This window comes from Hypanus sabinus, chromosome 8 (genome assembly GCF_030144855.1).
Source record: "Hypanus sabinus isolate sHypSab1 chromosome 8, sHypSab1.hap1, whole genome shotgun sequence".
Classification (NCBI taxonomy): Eukaryota; Metazoa; Chordata; class Chondrichthyes; order Myliobatiformes; family Dasyatidae; genus Hypanus; species Hypanus sabinus.
The window spans coordinates 136,498,742-136,514,368 of NC_082713.1; the positions used below are offsets into that span (position 1 = coordinate 136,498,742).

Genomic DNA, 15,627 nt, shown 5'->3' on the forward strand with positions numbered 1-15,627 from the left:
CCCCGTCCTGCACCATGTTTCACTAATAGCTACAACATCATATTTCCAGGTATCAATCCATGCTCTAAGCTCATCCACCTTTCTTACAATGCTCCTAGCATTAAAATAGATGTATTTAAGAAACTCTACACCTCTTACTCTCTGTTTATCCCTAACAGTGCAAACAACTTTATTATCTTTTTCTTCCTTCTCCCCTACATCTTTGGTCTGATCGCTCCCCTTCTCTGTCACCTGCCTATCCTCCCTCACACTCTGTCTATGAGCTTTCTCTATTTGTGAACTAACCTCCTAGTCTCTTCAATTTGATTCCCACCCCCCAACCATTCTAGCTTAAAGTCTCCCCAGCAGCCTTCGCAAATCTCCCCACCAGGATATTGGTCCCCCTAAGATTAAATTGCTTTTTGTACAGGTCACACCTGCCCCAAAAGAGGTCCCAATGATCCAAAAATTTGATTCCCTGCCCCCTGCTCCAATCCCTCAGCCACGCATTTATCCTCCACCTCATTCCATTCCTACTCTCACTGTCGCATGGCACAGGCAGTAATCCCAAGATTACTGTCCTTCCATTGTGGTCCTTCTTCTTAACTCCCTTCCTAACTCCCTATATTCTCCTTTCAGGACCTCTTCCTTTTTCCTGCCTACATCATTGGTACCTATTTGTACCATCTGTGTCCTCATCCTCCCTCTTCAGGATATCTTGAACGCGATCAGAAACATCCCGGACCCTGGCACCAGGGAGGCAAACTACCATCCGGGTCTCCTGACTGCGTTCACAGAATCGCCTATCTGACCCCCTAACTAATGAGTCCACTATTACTACTGCCTTCCTCTTCCCTTCCCTACACTTCTGAGCTACAGTGCCGGACTCTGTGCCAGAGGCATGGCCACCGTTGCTCCCCCAGGTAGGCTGTTCCCCCAACAGTACTCAAACAGGAGTACTTATTGTGAAGGGGTACAGCAACTGGGGTACTCTCTAGTACCTGACTCTTCCGCTTCCCTCTCCTAATCGTGACCCACCTGTCTGCCTCCCATGGCCCTGGTGTGACCACCTGCCTGTAACTCCTCTCTACCATCTCCTCACTCTCCCTGATCAGACGAAGGTCATCGAGCTGCAGCTCCAGTTCCCTAACACGGTCCCTTAGGAGCTGCAGCTCGGCCCACCTGGCGCAGCTCTGGCAGGATAGATTAGAGTGCTTGTCTAGGGAGACTATCTGGGTGGAATTGAGGAATGGGAAAGGTGTAGTAACACTTACAGGGGTGTTTTATAGACCACCTAATGGGGAGCAAGAATTGGAGGAGCAAATTTGTAAAAGATAACAGATATTTGTAGTAAGCACAAGGTTGTGATTGTGGGAGATCTCAATTTTCCACACATAGACTGGGAAGCCCATTCTGTGAAAGGGCTGAATAGTTTGGAGTTTGCAAAATGTGTGCAGGATAGTTTTTTGCAGCAATATATAGAGGTATCAACTAGAGAAGGGGCAGTGTTGAATCTCCTGTTAGGGAATGAGATAGGTCAGGTGATGGAGGTATGTGTTGGGGAGCACTTCGGGTCTAGTGCCATTAATTTCAATATAAATTATGGAGAAAGATAGGACTGGACCCAGGGTTGAGATTTTTGATTGGAGAAAGGCTAACTTTGAGGAGATGTGAAAGGATTTAGAAGGTGTGGATTGGGATCATTTGTTTTATGGGACGGATGTAATAGAGAAATGGAGGTCATTTAAAGGTGAAATTTTGAGGGTACAGATTCTTCATGTTCCTGTTAGGTTGAAAGGAAAGGTTAAAAGTTTGAGAGAGCCATGGACTTCAAGGGATATTGGAAACTTGGTTTGGAAAAAGAGAGATCGACAATAAATATACGCAGCATGGAGTAAATGAGGTGCTCGAGGAATATAAAGAATGTAAAAAGAACCTTAAGAAAGAAATTAGGAAAGCTAAAAGAAGATATGAGGTTGCTTCGGCAAGTAAGGTGAAAATAAATCCAAAGGGTTTCTACAGTTATATTAATAGCAAAAGGATAGTGAGGGATAAAATTGGTCCCTTAGAGAATCAGAGTGGACAGCTATGTGTGGAGCCGAAAGAGATGGGGGAGATTTTGAACAACTTCTTTTCTTCAGTATTCACTAAGGAGAAGGATATTGAATTGTTTAAGATAAGGGAAACAAGTAGGGGAGTTATGGAAAGTATGATGATTAAAGAGAAGGAAATGCTGGTGCTTTTAAGGAATATAAAAGTGGATAAATCTCCGGGTCCTGACAAGATAGGACCTTGAGGGAAGTTGGTGTAGAAATAGCAGGGACTGACAGAAATATTTCAAATGTCATTAGAAAAGGGGATGGGTTTTTTCTCTTCCAACAGGGATATGTTAGGGGGGAGGCATTAAGCGGAGGGGGGAAGGGTTGATAATTTTTTTTCCTTCTGTAACTATTTGAAAATATAATAATAAAAAAATTATAATAAAAAAAAGAAAAGCGCATGGTGCTGGAGGATTGGAGTATTGCTCATGTGGTTCCATTGTTAAATAAGGGTTCCAAGAGTAAATCTAGCAATTATCGGCCTGTAAGTTTGATGTCAGTGGTGGGTAAATTAATGGAAAGTATTCTTAGAGATGGTATATATAATTATCTGGTTAGGCAGGGTCTGATTAGGAACAGTCAACATGGATTTGTTGACATGGAAGGTCATGTTTGACAAATCCAATTGAATTTTTTGAAGAGGTTACTAGGAAAGTTGATGAGGGTAAAGCAGTGGATGTTGTCTATATGGACTTCAGCAAGGCCTTAGACAAGGTTCCACATGGAAGGTTAGTTAGGAAGGTTCAATTGCTAGGTATTAATATTGAAGTAGCAAAATGGATTCAATAGTGGCTGGATGGGAGATGCCAGATGGTAGTGGTGGATAACTGTTTGTCAGGTTGGAGGCCGGTGACTAGTGGTGTGCCTCAGGAATATGTACCAGGTCCAATGTTGTTTGTCATATGCATTAATGATCTGGATGATGGGGTGGTAAATTGGATTAGTAAGTATGCAGATAAATTTAGGCCAGTTAGAAGAGTGGGCTGAAAGATGGCAGATGGAGTTTAATGCTGTTAAGTGTGAGGTGCTACATTTTGGTAGGACTAATCAAAATAGGACATACATGGTAAATGGTAGGGCATTGAGGAATGCAGCAAAACAGAGTGATCAAGGAATAATGGTGCACAGTTCCCCGAAGGCGGAATCTCAAGTGGATAGTGTGGTGAAGAAAGCTTTTGGTATGCTGGCCTTTATAAATCAGAGCATTGAGTATAGGAGTTAGAATGTAATGTTAAAATTGTACAAGGCATTGGTGAGGCCAAATTTGGAGCATTTTGTATAGTTCTGGTCACCAAATTATAGGAAAGATGTCAACAAAATAGAGAGAGTAGAGAGGAGATTTACTAGAAAGGTACCTGGGTTTCAGAACCTAAGTTACAGAGAAAGGTTGAATAAGTTAGGTCTTTATTCTTTGGAGCGTAGAAGGTTGAGGGGGGACTTGATAGAGGTATTTAAAATAATGAGGGGGATAGATAGAGTTGACGTGGATAGGCTTTTTCCATTGAGAGTAGGGGAGATTCAAACAAGAGGACAGAAGTTGAGAGTTAAGTGCCAGAAGCTTAGGGGTAACATGAGGGAGTACTTCTTTATGCACAGAGTGGTAGCTGTGTGGAACAAGCTTCCAGTAGAAGTGGTAGAGGCAGGTTTGATACTGTAATTAAAAAAAAAAATTGGATAGGTATATGGACAGGAAAGGAATGGAGGGTTATGGGCTGAGTGCGGGCCAATGGGACTAGGTGAGAGTAAGCGTTCGGCACGGACTAGAAGAGCCGAGATGGCCTGTTTCTATGCTGTTAATTGTTATATGGTTATATAGATTTCCCGACACTGTATTCCATCTGCTATTTTTTTGCCCATTCTCATCTGTCTTCAGACTCTGTGTTTCTTTCTGCAGCCCCCATGTTTCTTCAACACTACCTGCCCCTCCATCTGTCTTTGTAGCATCCACAACCTTGGCCATGAAGTCATTAACTGCACGGTCCAGCTCATTATCATATAAAATGTGACAATAGCAGACTTAACAAGATTTTATAGGATGTGCTAAAATCTATGATCACAGAGGCAGGTTGAAAGGGCTAGTCAAAAGAAAGGGACAGTGAGATGGGGAAAGTTAGAGAGCTAAACCTAGTGTTTAAGATCCAGCCAGCTGAACTTGACTGTTGATAGCGGAGTGAGGAAAAGCTACACACCACTTTCAGATGATGCAGGTAAGCCTTATGCCGCAACTAACTTTTATGCTCCGTGTTCAGTATTAAGTTTAAAAAAACTCATTCATTCCAAAGTTAAATTTGAAAATAAAGATGTGAGATTGAGTAATTTGATACTGGCTTGTGTATCACAATTTAGTTAAATTAAACCATATATTCACAAAAAAGGAACAAATAATGTACTGTTTCTAATTTTTAGAAAATGAATGCTGGAGCAAGTGTTAGACTAAAATGAATGAAAAAATCCTGTATTTTGTTGTCCATGTCTCAGTGAGGTGGAGTTCAGCAGTGTGAGAGGAGGTGAGAACAATCCAGAGAAGCAAATGGGTGTTGACCACGAATGGGAAGGACCACAGATTAATGAATCAAGGAAAAAAAGCGATGCTGATGGCGACTAAAATAAAATCCACCCGGTCAACACCGTTCTGAACTAATAAGTTGTCAAACGAAAGGGGGAGAAAGAGAGAGAGATGGAAAGACTTAGAGAGCTCAGTGGAATGGGAAGCACAAAAAGTTGCCAAAGTGCTCAAGACCCTAGTCACTCAAAACTTTTCTGGGTGAGAGAAAGCAGATCAGTGGTAAGGATGCCAAATCCGAACTATTACTTTAAATACAATGGTGGCCCAGTACACACAGTATGACCACCATTGTGAAATTAGCATTGTGGCTTGTGTTCCGGCAGGCAATTCAAATCAAATCAAGTTTAATTATCATTCAACCATACACGGATGCTGCCGAACAAAAGAGTGTTTCCTCTGGATCCAAGGTGTAAAACATACACAGCACATATAAAATAGCAAGCAAAAAAGAAATAGTCACACAAAAAAATATATATATAGTCCTAAGCTCATCATTCTCATTTCAAGTTTATAATTCTTTACCTGTGTTGCTTCCAGAATGAAATCCTTGATGGTAAGCTGTTCTTCATTGGAAAGACACAGCTGGCTCTCATTGATCAGACTCACAGTAAATGCTTCATAATTCATTGGGCCGTCTTTCTTCGGCCAATATGTGGTCTGCAAAATGTGAAGTTGACAACTGTATGAATATCCTAGCCACTGGGCTTTATAATTATCCTAAAGAAAATATGCAATTCATCACATAGCTGAAATTCATTAATTGCAGGGAATGATTACCATTGAATCAAACTTTCCTGCAGAAGGTTAAGCAGGAAAGTAGCTGACGGACTCTGTAAGGAGCAGGCGCTTTTCCAGAGAGGCATTAAACTGACTGACTGCCTTTTCTGAAGGATGGACACACTGCAAACCTCCTTTTGGAAGGCCAGAGAATTTCTCCCTTTTTTTCCTGGACAATATTTACATTTGAGTTTCTGCAGTGGTTATCTGATCAATTTGGAGTAGCAAGAGAGAGCCACCATTGCAAGGTAGAAATCACTTGAAAAGAACAATTCTCATTGGGACTGAGTTATATTTGAGCCAATAAAAATAAGGGAGGTGTAAATGGAGCAACCAATGTTGGAGAGGGTCAGTATTAGAGTGAGAAGCTTTGGATCAACAGGCTTTGGTGAGAACAGAGTTGGGCAAGCACAGGTTAAGATTCTATGAAACTCAGTAAGTTGTCTATTAGTACACAGCTAGTGCACTGAGAATGGGTCCAGAGTTTGTGCTATGTTCTTAGTGTGAGATGTGGGATCTCTGATAACTATATCTGCATGAAGTGCATCAAGCAGCAGCTTATTTGGGACTGTGTTAAGGAACTGGAACTGCAGCTCGATGACCATTGGCTCATATGGGCGAATGAGGAGGTGATAGGTAGGAGCAACAGGAAGTTAGTCACCCCAAAGTTTCAGGATTTAGGTACATGGGTGACTGCCAGAAGAGGGAAAGGAATAGGTAGCCAGTGCTGAGTACCCCAGTAGCTGTTCCCTTCATTAAAAAGTGTACCACTTTGGATACTGTTGGAGAGGATGACCTACCCAGGGAAGCCGCAGTGATGACATACAAAAAAGCTGGATGAACTCAGCAGGTCGGGCAGCATCCGTTGAAAGAAGCAGTCAACGTTTTGGGTCGAGACCCTTCATCAGGACTGAAAAAGGAGGGGGCAGGGGCCCTATAAAGAAGGTGGGGGGAGAGTGGAAAACCAATGAGAGGAAAGATCAAGGGGTGGGGGAGGGGAAGCAGGGAGGGGATAGGCAGGAGAGGTGAAGAAGGAATCTCAGGGGAAAGCACTATGGGTAGTAGAAGAAGGCATCATCATGAGAAGTGATAGGCAGCTAGAAGAGAAGACAGAGTGAAGGTTGGATGGGGGAAGGGAGAGGGTGGGAATTACCAGAAGTTGGAGAATTCGATGTTTATACCAAGGGGCTGGAGACTACCCAGACGGTATATGAGGTGTTGCTCCTCCAATCGAAGTTTGGCCTCATCATGGCAGTAGAGGAGGCCATGTATGGACAAATCCAAATGGGAATGTGAAGAAAACATTCAGCATTTTTTGTACGTCTTGATTTGACCACAGCATCTGCAGTGTACTTTGTGTTTACCACAGTGATGAGGTTGCTGGCACTGAGTCTCATTCTGTTGCTCAGAAGCGAAGTGTGAAGAAGACTGCAGTAATAATAGGGGATTCCATAGTTAGAGAAGGGGGGTATGTGTTTCTGTGGATATGAAAGCAAGAAACCCAACAAGTATTTTGCCTCCCAGGTGCTAGGCTCAGAGGTGTCCCAGATTGGATCCACGGCATTCTAAGCAGGGAAGGTGAGCAGCCAAAAGTTGTGAAGCATTTTGGTACCAATAGCATAGATAGAAAAAGGGAGGAGATCCAGATGAGAGAATATAGGGAGTTAGGTAGAAAATTGAAAAGCAGGATCTCCAAGGTGCTAATCTCTGAATTGCTGCCAGTGAGATTAAGAATAGGATGATTTGGTAGATGAATACATGGCTGAGGAATTGTTGCAGGGGCAGGATTTCAGATTTCTGGACCATTGGGTTCTCTTATAGGGAAGGAATGGCTTGTACAAAAAGGACAGTTTACACCTGAACTTGAGCGGTACCAATATCCTTGCAGGAAGGTTTAGAAGATCTATTGGGAAGGGTTTACACTAATTTGGCAAAGGGATGGGCAATGGAACGATAGGGCTGAGGATGCGCAGTTGGTATACAAGTAGATGCAGTGTGTAATGAGACTGTGAGGAAGGACAGGCAGATGATACGGCAAAAATTGCACCAAATGGAATTTGTTGAAGGGAGTAAAATCTGAAAGGGTAAGTACAAGATTGATGGTGTTATGCACACAGTATATGGAATTAGGTAGGTGATCTTGTAGCGCTGTTAGACCTTGGCAGGTATGATATTGTGGGCATCTCTGGGTCATGGCTGAAAGAAGATCATAGTTGGGAGCTTAATGTCCAAGGATACACCTTGTATCTAAAAGAGAGGCAGGAAGATAGAGGGGGTGGAGTCACTCTGTTGATTTAGAAAAATGAAATCAAATCCTTAAAAGGAAGTGACATAAGATTGGAAGATGTAGAATCCTTGTGGGAAGAGTTAAAAAATGAAAGGGTGAAAAGACCCTAATGGGAGTTATATATAGCGCTCCAAACAGCAGTCAGGATGTGGGTTACAAATTACAGTGGGATATAGGAAAGTTACTTAAAAAGGGCAATGGTGTGATAGTCATGGGAATTTCAATAAGCAGGTAGATTGGGAAAATTATTTTGGTGCTGGATCCCAAAAGAGGGAAATTTTAGAATGCCTACAAGATGGCTTTTTAGAGCAACTTGTGGTTGAGCCCATTAGGGGAAAGGGAATTCTGGATTAAGTGTTCTGTTATGAATCAGCGAGCTCAAGGTAAATGAACCCTCAGGAAGCAGTGATCATAATATGATAGAATTCACCCACAGTCTGAGTGGGCAAAGATAAATTTAGATGTATCATTATTACAGTAGAGTAAAGTGAATTACAATGCATGAGAGAGGAGCTGGCCAAAGCTGACAGGAAGAGAACACTAACAGGAATTTTGGCAGAACAGCAACGGCTGATGTTTCTGAAAGCAATTCAGAAGATGCAAGATAGCTATATCCCAAGGATGAAGAAGTATTCTAAAGGGAGGTCAGTGCAACCGTGGCTGGCAAGGGAAGTCAAATACAACATGAAAGCAAAATAGAGGTCATATGACATAGCAAACAAAGTGGGAAGTTAGAGGATTGGGAAGCCTTTAGAAGCCAACAGAAGGCAATTACACATACAACATACACAGAATGCTGGAGGAACTTAGCAGGCCAGGCAGCATCTGTGAAAAAGAGTAAATAGTCAACTTTTTGGGCTAAGACCCTTCATCAGGACGTTTCCATAGATGCTGCCTGGCCTGCTGAGTTCCTCCAGCATTCTGTGTATGTTGCTTGGATTTCCAGCATCTTGTTTGTGCGAAGGCAACTAAAAAGCCATGAGGAGAGAAAAGATGAAATATGAAGGCAAGTGTGTCAATAACGTGAAAAAGAATACCAGAGAGTTTTTTCAAATATCTCAAGAGTAAAAGAGATGTAAGAATGGATATCAAACCATTGGAAAATGATGCTAGAGAGGTAGTAATTGGGGACAAAGAAATGGTGGAGTAACAAGTATTTTGAGTCCGTCTTCACTGTGGAAGACACTAGCAGTAGGCTAGGAATTTGAGAGGGTCAAGAGGCAAAACTGAGGGTAGCTGCTGTTATAAGGAAAAGCTGCCTGGGAGGCTGAAAGGTCTGAAGGGATAAAAAATCAACCGTGATGGAATGGCAGAGCAGACTCAATGGACTGAATAGTCTAATTCTGCCATGTCTTTTAGTCTTATTATTTGTCTCATTGTTTGTAGCAGCTTCTCATACACAAACTGGGAGCTTTAGAAGAGGAACAGAATTTAAATTATTTTCATTAGCAGTGATGCAGTTTGGAATAATGGGGCCCTTAAAGGTGACACAAAAATATAAGTTTGTTTCTCATATTAATAGCAAATACAATCACAAATCATTCAAAATTCATAGGATTAGACCACGAAGCAGGAGAGAACAAAAAGCTTCTCTTCTACACTTGCAGGATGATTTTGGATGCAGTTTCTCCCCCTGTCCATTTAAAAAGTCAGTGGCAGAAATACTCGCAATTATTTAGAGCAATGAGCAGTGTGGCTTTCTTTTGGAAACATATTCAGTATTTTTAATATTGGTTGGCTTTTGTCATCGCATATTGTACATTGCAGCAAACGCTCCTTCATCTCCGTCGATTGGTTTGTATAACAATGGCACTGAATTGCTATAACCTGCTCAATAAATGGCCAAAGTAGAGAACTATGGGATGTTACTGCAGCCATCAGTATGAACAGCATTCAGAACAACCACTGTCAGTGGATTCTCTGAGGTTATATCAGATTTCAGTGACCTGCCTTGCATCATCTACACATTGAATTGAGCACACCTAGGTTATATGCACATTAATGACTCTACCATTCAGACTTATGCAGCTGTATGAGGCAGTGGAATCATTACAATAAAGTTAATTATAAAACTATCATCATACCAGTCCTTGGTTATCTGGCAGCATGACTATAATTTGAGCATTGTAGTCCCATATCATTCGCCAGAAGTCCTTTGTAGTATGTGGCAGTGGATGTTGGGTGATGATGAACTCATCAATTCGATGAAATCCCTTAAATAGCCAGAATGAACAAATGGTCAGAAGAGGTCCTCAGATAGAAATCATTCACTGTGTTGATTAATACATGCAAAATGGCCAAAACCAAAATATGAAATAAAGCAGACCAAACATTGCAATGTGAAGCCAACCATGGTTCCAGTAGTCTGGATTAAGGCTGTACTACGTAAGAACATAACTTTTCAGCCTCAGTCTGCACTAGATCCTTCAAAAGCTAGGCTTGACACTACGGTACATTAGGAGTCACCACATTTCAGACAAGGTATCAAACCAAGGCCCCTTAAGGTTTTTCAGAATGTAAAAGATCCAATAGGAGGCCACAATGTTCTGGCTAATATTCATTTGTTCCTTCATTAATATTGCTGCAAACATTATCTAGTCATTATTATATTACTGTCCACGAGACTGTTGCAGCCAAATTGGCTGCCATGTGTGCATGGCATTTCTTATATTGCCTGCACTGATGTCATGAAAGGCTTTATATCAAAAGCTATCTGTCTTGCTGAGCTTTTCCAGTACTTTCTGATTTATTTCAGGCTTCCAGTATCTGCAGTGTTTTCACTTTTGATTACAGATTTGACAAAGATAGTGAGTTGAAAAAAGACTTAGTGCTTTCCTGGTGTATACGCTGAACAAACTCTTCTTGGGCTTCCAGCCATGTACAGTTATTGACTATAATGGACATTTTGATGACAAGCTCCGCCATCATCATCACAATTCCAGGCTAGTTATAGAATACCACAGCCGGGAAATAGACCCAAAGGACCACCTGGACTAAAGTTACCAAAATGTACACCTGAGCCAGTGCTATTTGTCAGCTCTTGGCCCAAGTCCCAATAATATTAAAGAGGATATCAGAAGTTTCTTTCAGATATACCTGCATAAAGAGTTAAAGAGAGGTGAACTGAAGGAAAATGACACTGGAGAGGTAGTAATAGAGGACAAAGAAATGGTCGACAAACTGAATGGGTATTTTATGAGTCAGTATTTTATCGTTTAAGTCAAACTTCACTGTGGAAGACACTAGCTGTATGCCAGAATTTCAAGAGCGTCAGGGACAGAAGTGAGTGTTTTTGCTATTACTAAGGAGAAGGTGTTTGGGAAACTGAAAAGTATGAATGACTACACCCCAGGGCTCTGAAAGAGATAGTTAAAGAGATCATAGAGGCATTGGTAATGATCTTTCAAGAATCACTAGATTCTTGATCACTAGATTTCCAGAGGACTGGAAAACTGCAAATGTTACTCCACTCTTCAAGAAGGAAGAGAGGCAGAAGAAAGAAAATTATAGGCCAGTTAGCATGAAGTGCACAGGCTGCAGATCCTTAGAGAATACGACAGGGGACTGGAGCTAGAGGCGGATAACCTTCCACTCATACAAATAAACGAGATGGTGAAGAAGAAGCATTCTAAAGGGAGAATGAGGTGTACGTGGCTGACAAGAGAAGTCAAAGACAACCTAAAAGCAAATGGGAGGTTATATAGTGTAGCAAAAATTAGTGGGAAGGCAGAGGATTGGAAGTCTTTAAAAACCAACAGAAGGCAACTAAGAAAAGCTCTAAGGAAAGAAAAAGATGAAATATGTAGGGAAGCTAGCCTATAATATAAAAGAGAATACCAAAAGTTTTTTTTCAGATTCTATGTATAAAGAGTAGAAGAGAGACAAGAGTGAATATCAGACCATTGGAATTACCATTGTAGTAATGGGGGACAAAGAAATAGCGGATGAATCTAATAAGTATTTTGTGTCAGTCTTCACTGTAGAAGACACTAGCAGAATGCCATAAATGTGAGTGTTAAGGGCAGAAGTGAGTGTTGTTGATATTGTTATGGTGAAGGTGCTTGGGAAACTGAAGAGTTTGAAGACAGACCTAGACCAGATGGACTACTCCCCAGGTTTTTGAAAGATGTAGCTGAAGAGATTGTGAAGGTATTAGTAATGATCTTTCAACAATCACTAGATCCTGGAATGGCTTCAGAGGATTGGAAAACCACAAATGTCACTCCATTCTTTAAGAAAGGAGAGAGAAAGAAGAAAGGAATAACAGGCCAATTAGCTGGACTTCAGTGGTTGGGAAGATGTTTGGAATCCATTCTTAAGAATGAAGTTTCAGGGTACTTAGAGGCACATGACAAAATAGGCCAAAGTCAGCATGGCGTCCTTACGGGAAAATCTTCCCTGACAATCTGTTGGATTTCTTTGAGGAAATAGCAGGCAGGATAGACAGAGAAGAGGCAGACAATATTGTTTATTTGGATTTTCAGAAGGCATTTGTCGAGGTGTCACACATGAAGCAGCTCAACAAGATAAGAGCTGTGGTATTGCAGGAAAGAAACTAGCACAGATAGAAGATTGGCTAACTGGCAGGGTGCAAAGAGTGGGAATAAAGGAGGCCTTTTCTAGTTGGTTACTGGTGACTAGTGTTGTTCTGCAGGGATCGGTGTGGGGACCAATTCATTTCATGTTATAGGTCAGTGATTTGGATGATGGAGTTGATGGACTTGTGGCCAAGTTTGTGGACAATATAAAGATAGGTGGAGGGGCAGGTAGTGTTCAGGAGGCAGGAAGTTTGCAGAAGGACTTAGACAGATTGGGAGAATGGGGAAAGAAGTGGCAGAAGGAATATAGTGCAGGAAAGTGTCTGGTCAAGCACTTTGGTACAAGGAATAAAAGTGTAGCATAAGGCATTTCTAAACAGAGAGAAAATTTTAAAAATCAGAGGTGCAAAGGGACTTTGGAGTCCTCGTTCAGGAGTTATCTAAAAGCAGTAGTGCTGGCATTGGAGAGGGTTCAGAGGAGGTTCATGATTCTGTGAATGAAAGGGTTAATGTATGAGGAAGGTTTGATGGCTCTGGGTCTGTACTCACTGGAATTTAGAAGAATGACAGAGCATCGTATTGAAACCAATTAAATATTGAAAGGACTGAATAGTGCCACTTTCAGAGATTTATTGATGGATCTGTAGAAAATGTTTTCTCCCATGGGGGAGTCTAGGATGGCCTCAGAAAAGAAGGATGCCTATTTAGAACAGAGATGAAGAGGAATTTCTTTAGCCAGAGGATAGTAAATCTGTGTAATTCATTACCATAGATGGCAGTGGAAGCCAAGTCATTGGGTATATTCAAAACAGAGCTTGATAGGTTCTTAATTAGTAAGTGTGTTAAAGCCTAGGAAAAAGACATGAGACTAGGGTTAAGAGAGATAATAAATCAGCCATGATGAAATGGTAGAGCAGACTTATGGGCTGAATGGCCTAATTCTACTCCTATGTCTTATGTACCTGTCCAAAAGTCTTTTAAATGTTGTTATTGCTCCTGCCTCCATCATTTGCCCTAGTATCTTGACCCATATATGTACTATCTTCCATGGAAAAATTGCTCTGAGATTCTTATTAAATCTTTCCCATCTCACCTTGAACCTAAGCTCGCTAATTCTTGATTCCCCAACTCTGTGAAAAAGACTATGTGCATTCACCTTATCTATGACCCTCATGATTTTATAAGATTACCCCTCCGTCTCTTTCGCTGAAGAATGAAGTCCTAACCTGTCCAGCCTCTCCCAATAATCCAGTCCTTCAAGTCCTGTGATTCTTTTCTTCACTCTTTCCAGCTTAATGGCATTGTTCCTATAGTAGCATGACCAAGACTGAATGCAGTGCTTCAAGCGTGGTCTCACTATCACAACATCTATTCTCAGTTTCCTGACAGATGAAGACCATCATGCCAGAAGCTTCCTTCTCCACTCTGCTTACTTATGATGCCACTCTCAGAGATCTATGTACCTATACTCTTAGGTAACTACAGAACCCCCAGGGACCTACCATTGACTGTGGGAATCCTACGCAAGTATGACTTCTCAAAATGCAGCACTTTGCACTTATCTGAATTAAACTCTATTTGCCACTCCCTGCCCCACTTACTCAACTGATCAAAATCCCACTGTAATTCTTGAATGCTACCTTCACCATCTGCAACACCACCTATTTTCCTGTCATCTGAAAACTTACTAAACATATACAATCTCATCCAAATCATTGATATAGAGGACAACAACCTTGGTCCCAGCACCAACACGAAGTTTGTATCAATAATCATGGGCTTCCAGTCTAAGAAGCCATCTACCACCATCACTTCTTGCTTCCTATTGTCTAGCCACTTTCACTAGGTGCACCTGGCAAAGCTTGTTCCTTATGCAGTACCTACTTGTTCTAATACATTGTCTTTTGTTAGAAGGATGTCTTGATTAGGGAAGCCAGCATCGTTTCCTGAAAGGAAAATCCTGCCTGCCTCTGTTCCAAGGTTCAAAGGTCCAATTTAATGTCAGAGAAATGTATATGATATACATTCTGAAATGCCTTTTCTTCACAAACATCCACAAAAACAAAGAAGTGACCCTAAGAATGAGCAACAGCCAAACCTGAGAACCCCAAAGTCCCCCTCAGCCCCCCTCCCAAGCGTAAGCAGCAGTGAACAACAATCCGCCCTCCCTCTGCTCCCCGAACACTACACTCTCCTCCGCCTATCTTCGTATCATTTTTTGAGGAAATTACAAGCAGGGTAGACAAAGGAAATGCCGTAGACATGGTGTTCTTGGATTTTCAGAAGGCCTTTGACAAGGTGCCGCGCATGAGGCTGCTTAGCAAGATAAGAGCATGGGTGGAGCATTGGCTGATTGGCAGAAAGAGAGTGGGAATAAAGGGATCCTATTCTGGCTGGCTGCCGGTTACCCGTGGAGATCCATAGGGGTTGGTGTTGGGACCGCTGCTTTGTACAATGTATGTCAATGATTTGGACTATGGGATTAATGGATCTGTGGCTAAATATGCTGATGATACAAAGATAGGTGAAGGAGCTGGTAGTGTTCAGGGAGCAAAGAGCCTGCAGAGAGACTTAGATAGTTTAGGGGAATGGGCAAAGAAGAGGCAAATGAAATACTGTACAATGTTTGAATATTTATGGTCATGCACTTTGGTGGAAGAAATAAATGGGCAGACTATTATTTAGATGGAGAGAGAATTTAAAATGCAAAGATACAAAGGGACTTGGGAGACCTTGTGCAGGATACCCTAAAGGTTAGCCTCCAGGTTGAGTCGGTGGTGAAGAAGGTGAATGCAATGTTGGTATTCATTTCTAGAGGCATAGAATATAAGAGCACGGATGTGATGTTGAGGCTGTATAAGGCACTCATATTATTAGAGTATTGTGTGCAGTTTTGGGCTCCTTATTTTAGAATGTATATATTGACACTGGAGAGGGTTCAGAGAAGATTCACGAGAATGATTCCAGGAATGCAAGGATTACCATATGAGAAATGTCTGGCAGCTCCTGAGCTGTATTCCCTGGAGTTCAGGAGAATGAGGGGGGATCTCATAGAATCATTCCAAATGTTAAATAGCCTGAACTGATTCGGTATGGTAAAGTTATTTCTCATGGTAGGGGAGTATAGGACTAGAGAGCATGATTTCAGGATTGAAGGATATCCATTTAGAACAGAAATGTGAGAAATTACTTTGTCAGAGGGTAGTAAATCTGTGGAATTTGTTGCTACAAGAGACTGTGGAGGCCAAGTCATCGGGTGAATTTAAGGCAGAGATAGATGAGTTCATGATTAGCAAGGGCATCAAAGGGTATGGGGAGAAGGCAGGGGAGAGGGAATAACTGGAAGAATTAGATCAGTCCCTGATTGAATGGTGGAGCAGA

General features: G+C 41.7%; 1 protein-coding gene across 4 annotated transcripts in view; it reads right to left on the minus strand.

Moving 5' to 3' along the window:
• Nucleotides 1–15,627, minus strand: part of ptprz1a (protein tyrosine phosphatase receptor type Z1a) — a 258,925-nt gene that overhangs the window by 9,248 nt on the left and 234,050 nt on the right. For all 4 annotated transcript variants that reach the window (XM_059977946.1, XM_059977944.1, XM_059977945.1 and 1 more), the window contains 2 exons: nt 9,793–9,921; nt 5,167–5,301 (listed from right to left, as the gene is read on the minus strand). In XM_059977946.1, the coding sequence (XP_059833929.1) occupies nt 5,167–5,301; nt 9,793–9,921 (264 nt within the window). The remainder of the gene's footprint in view (nt 1–5,166; nt 5,302–9,792; nt 9,922–15,627) is intronic.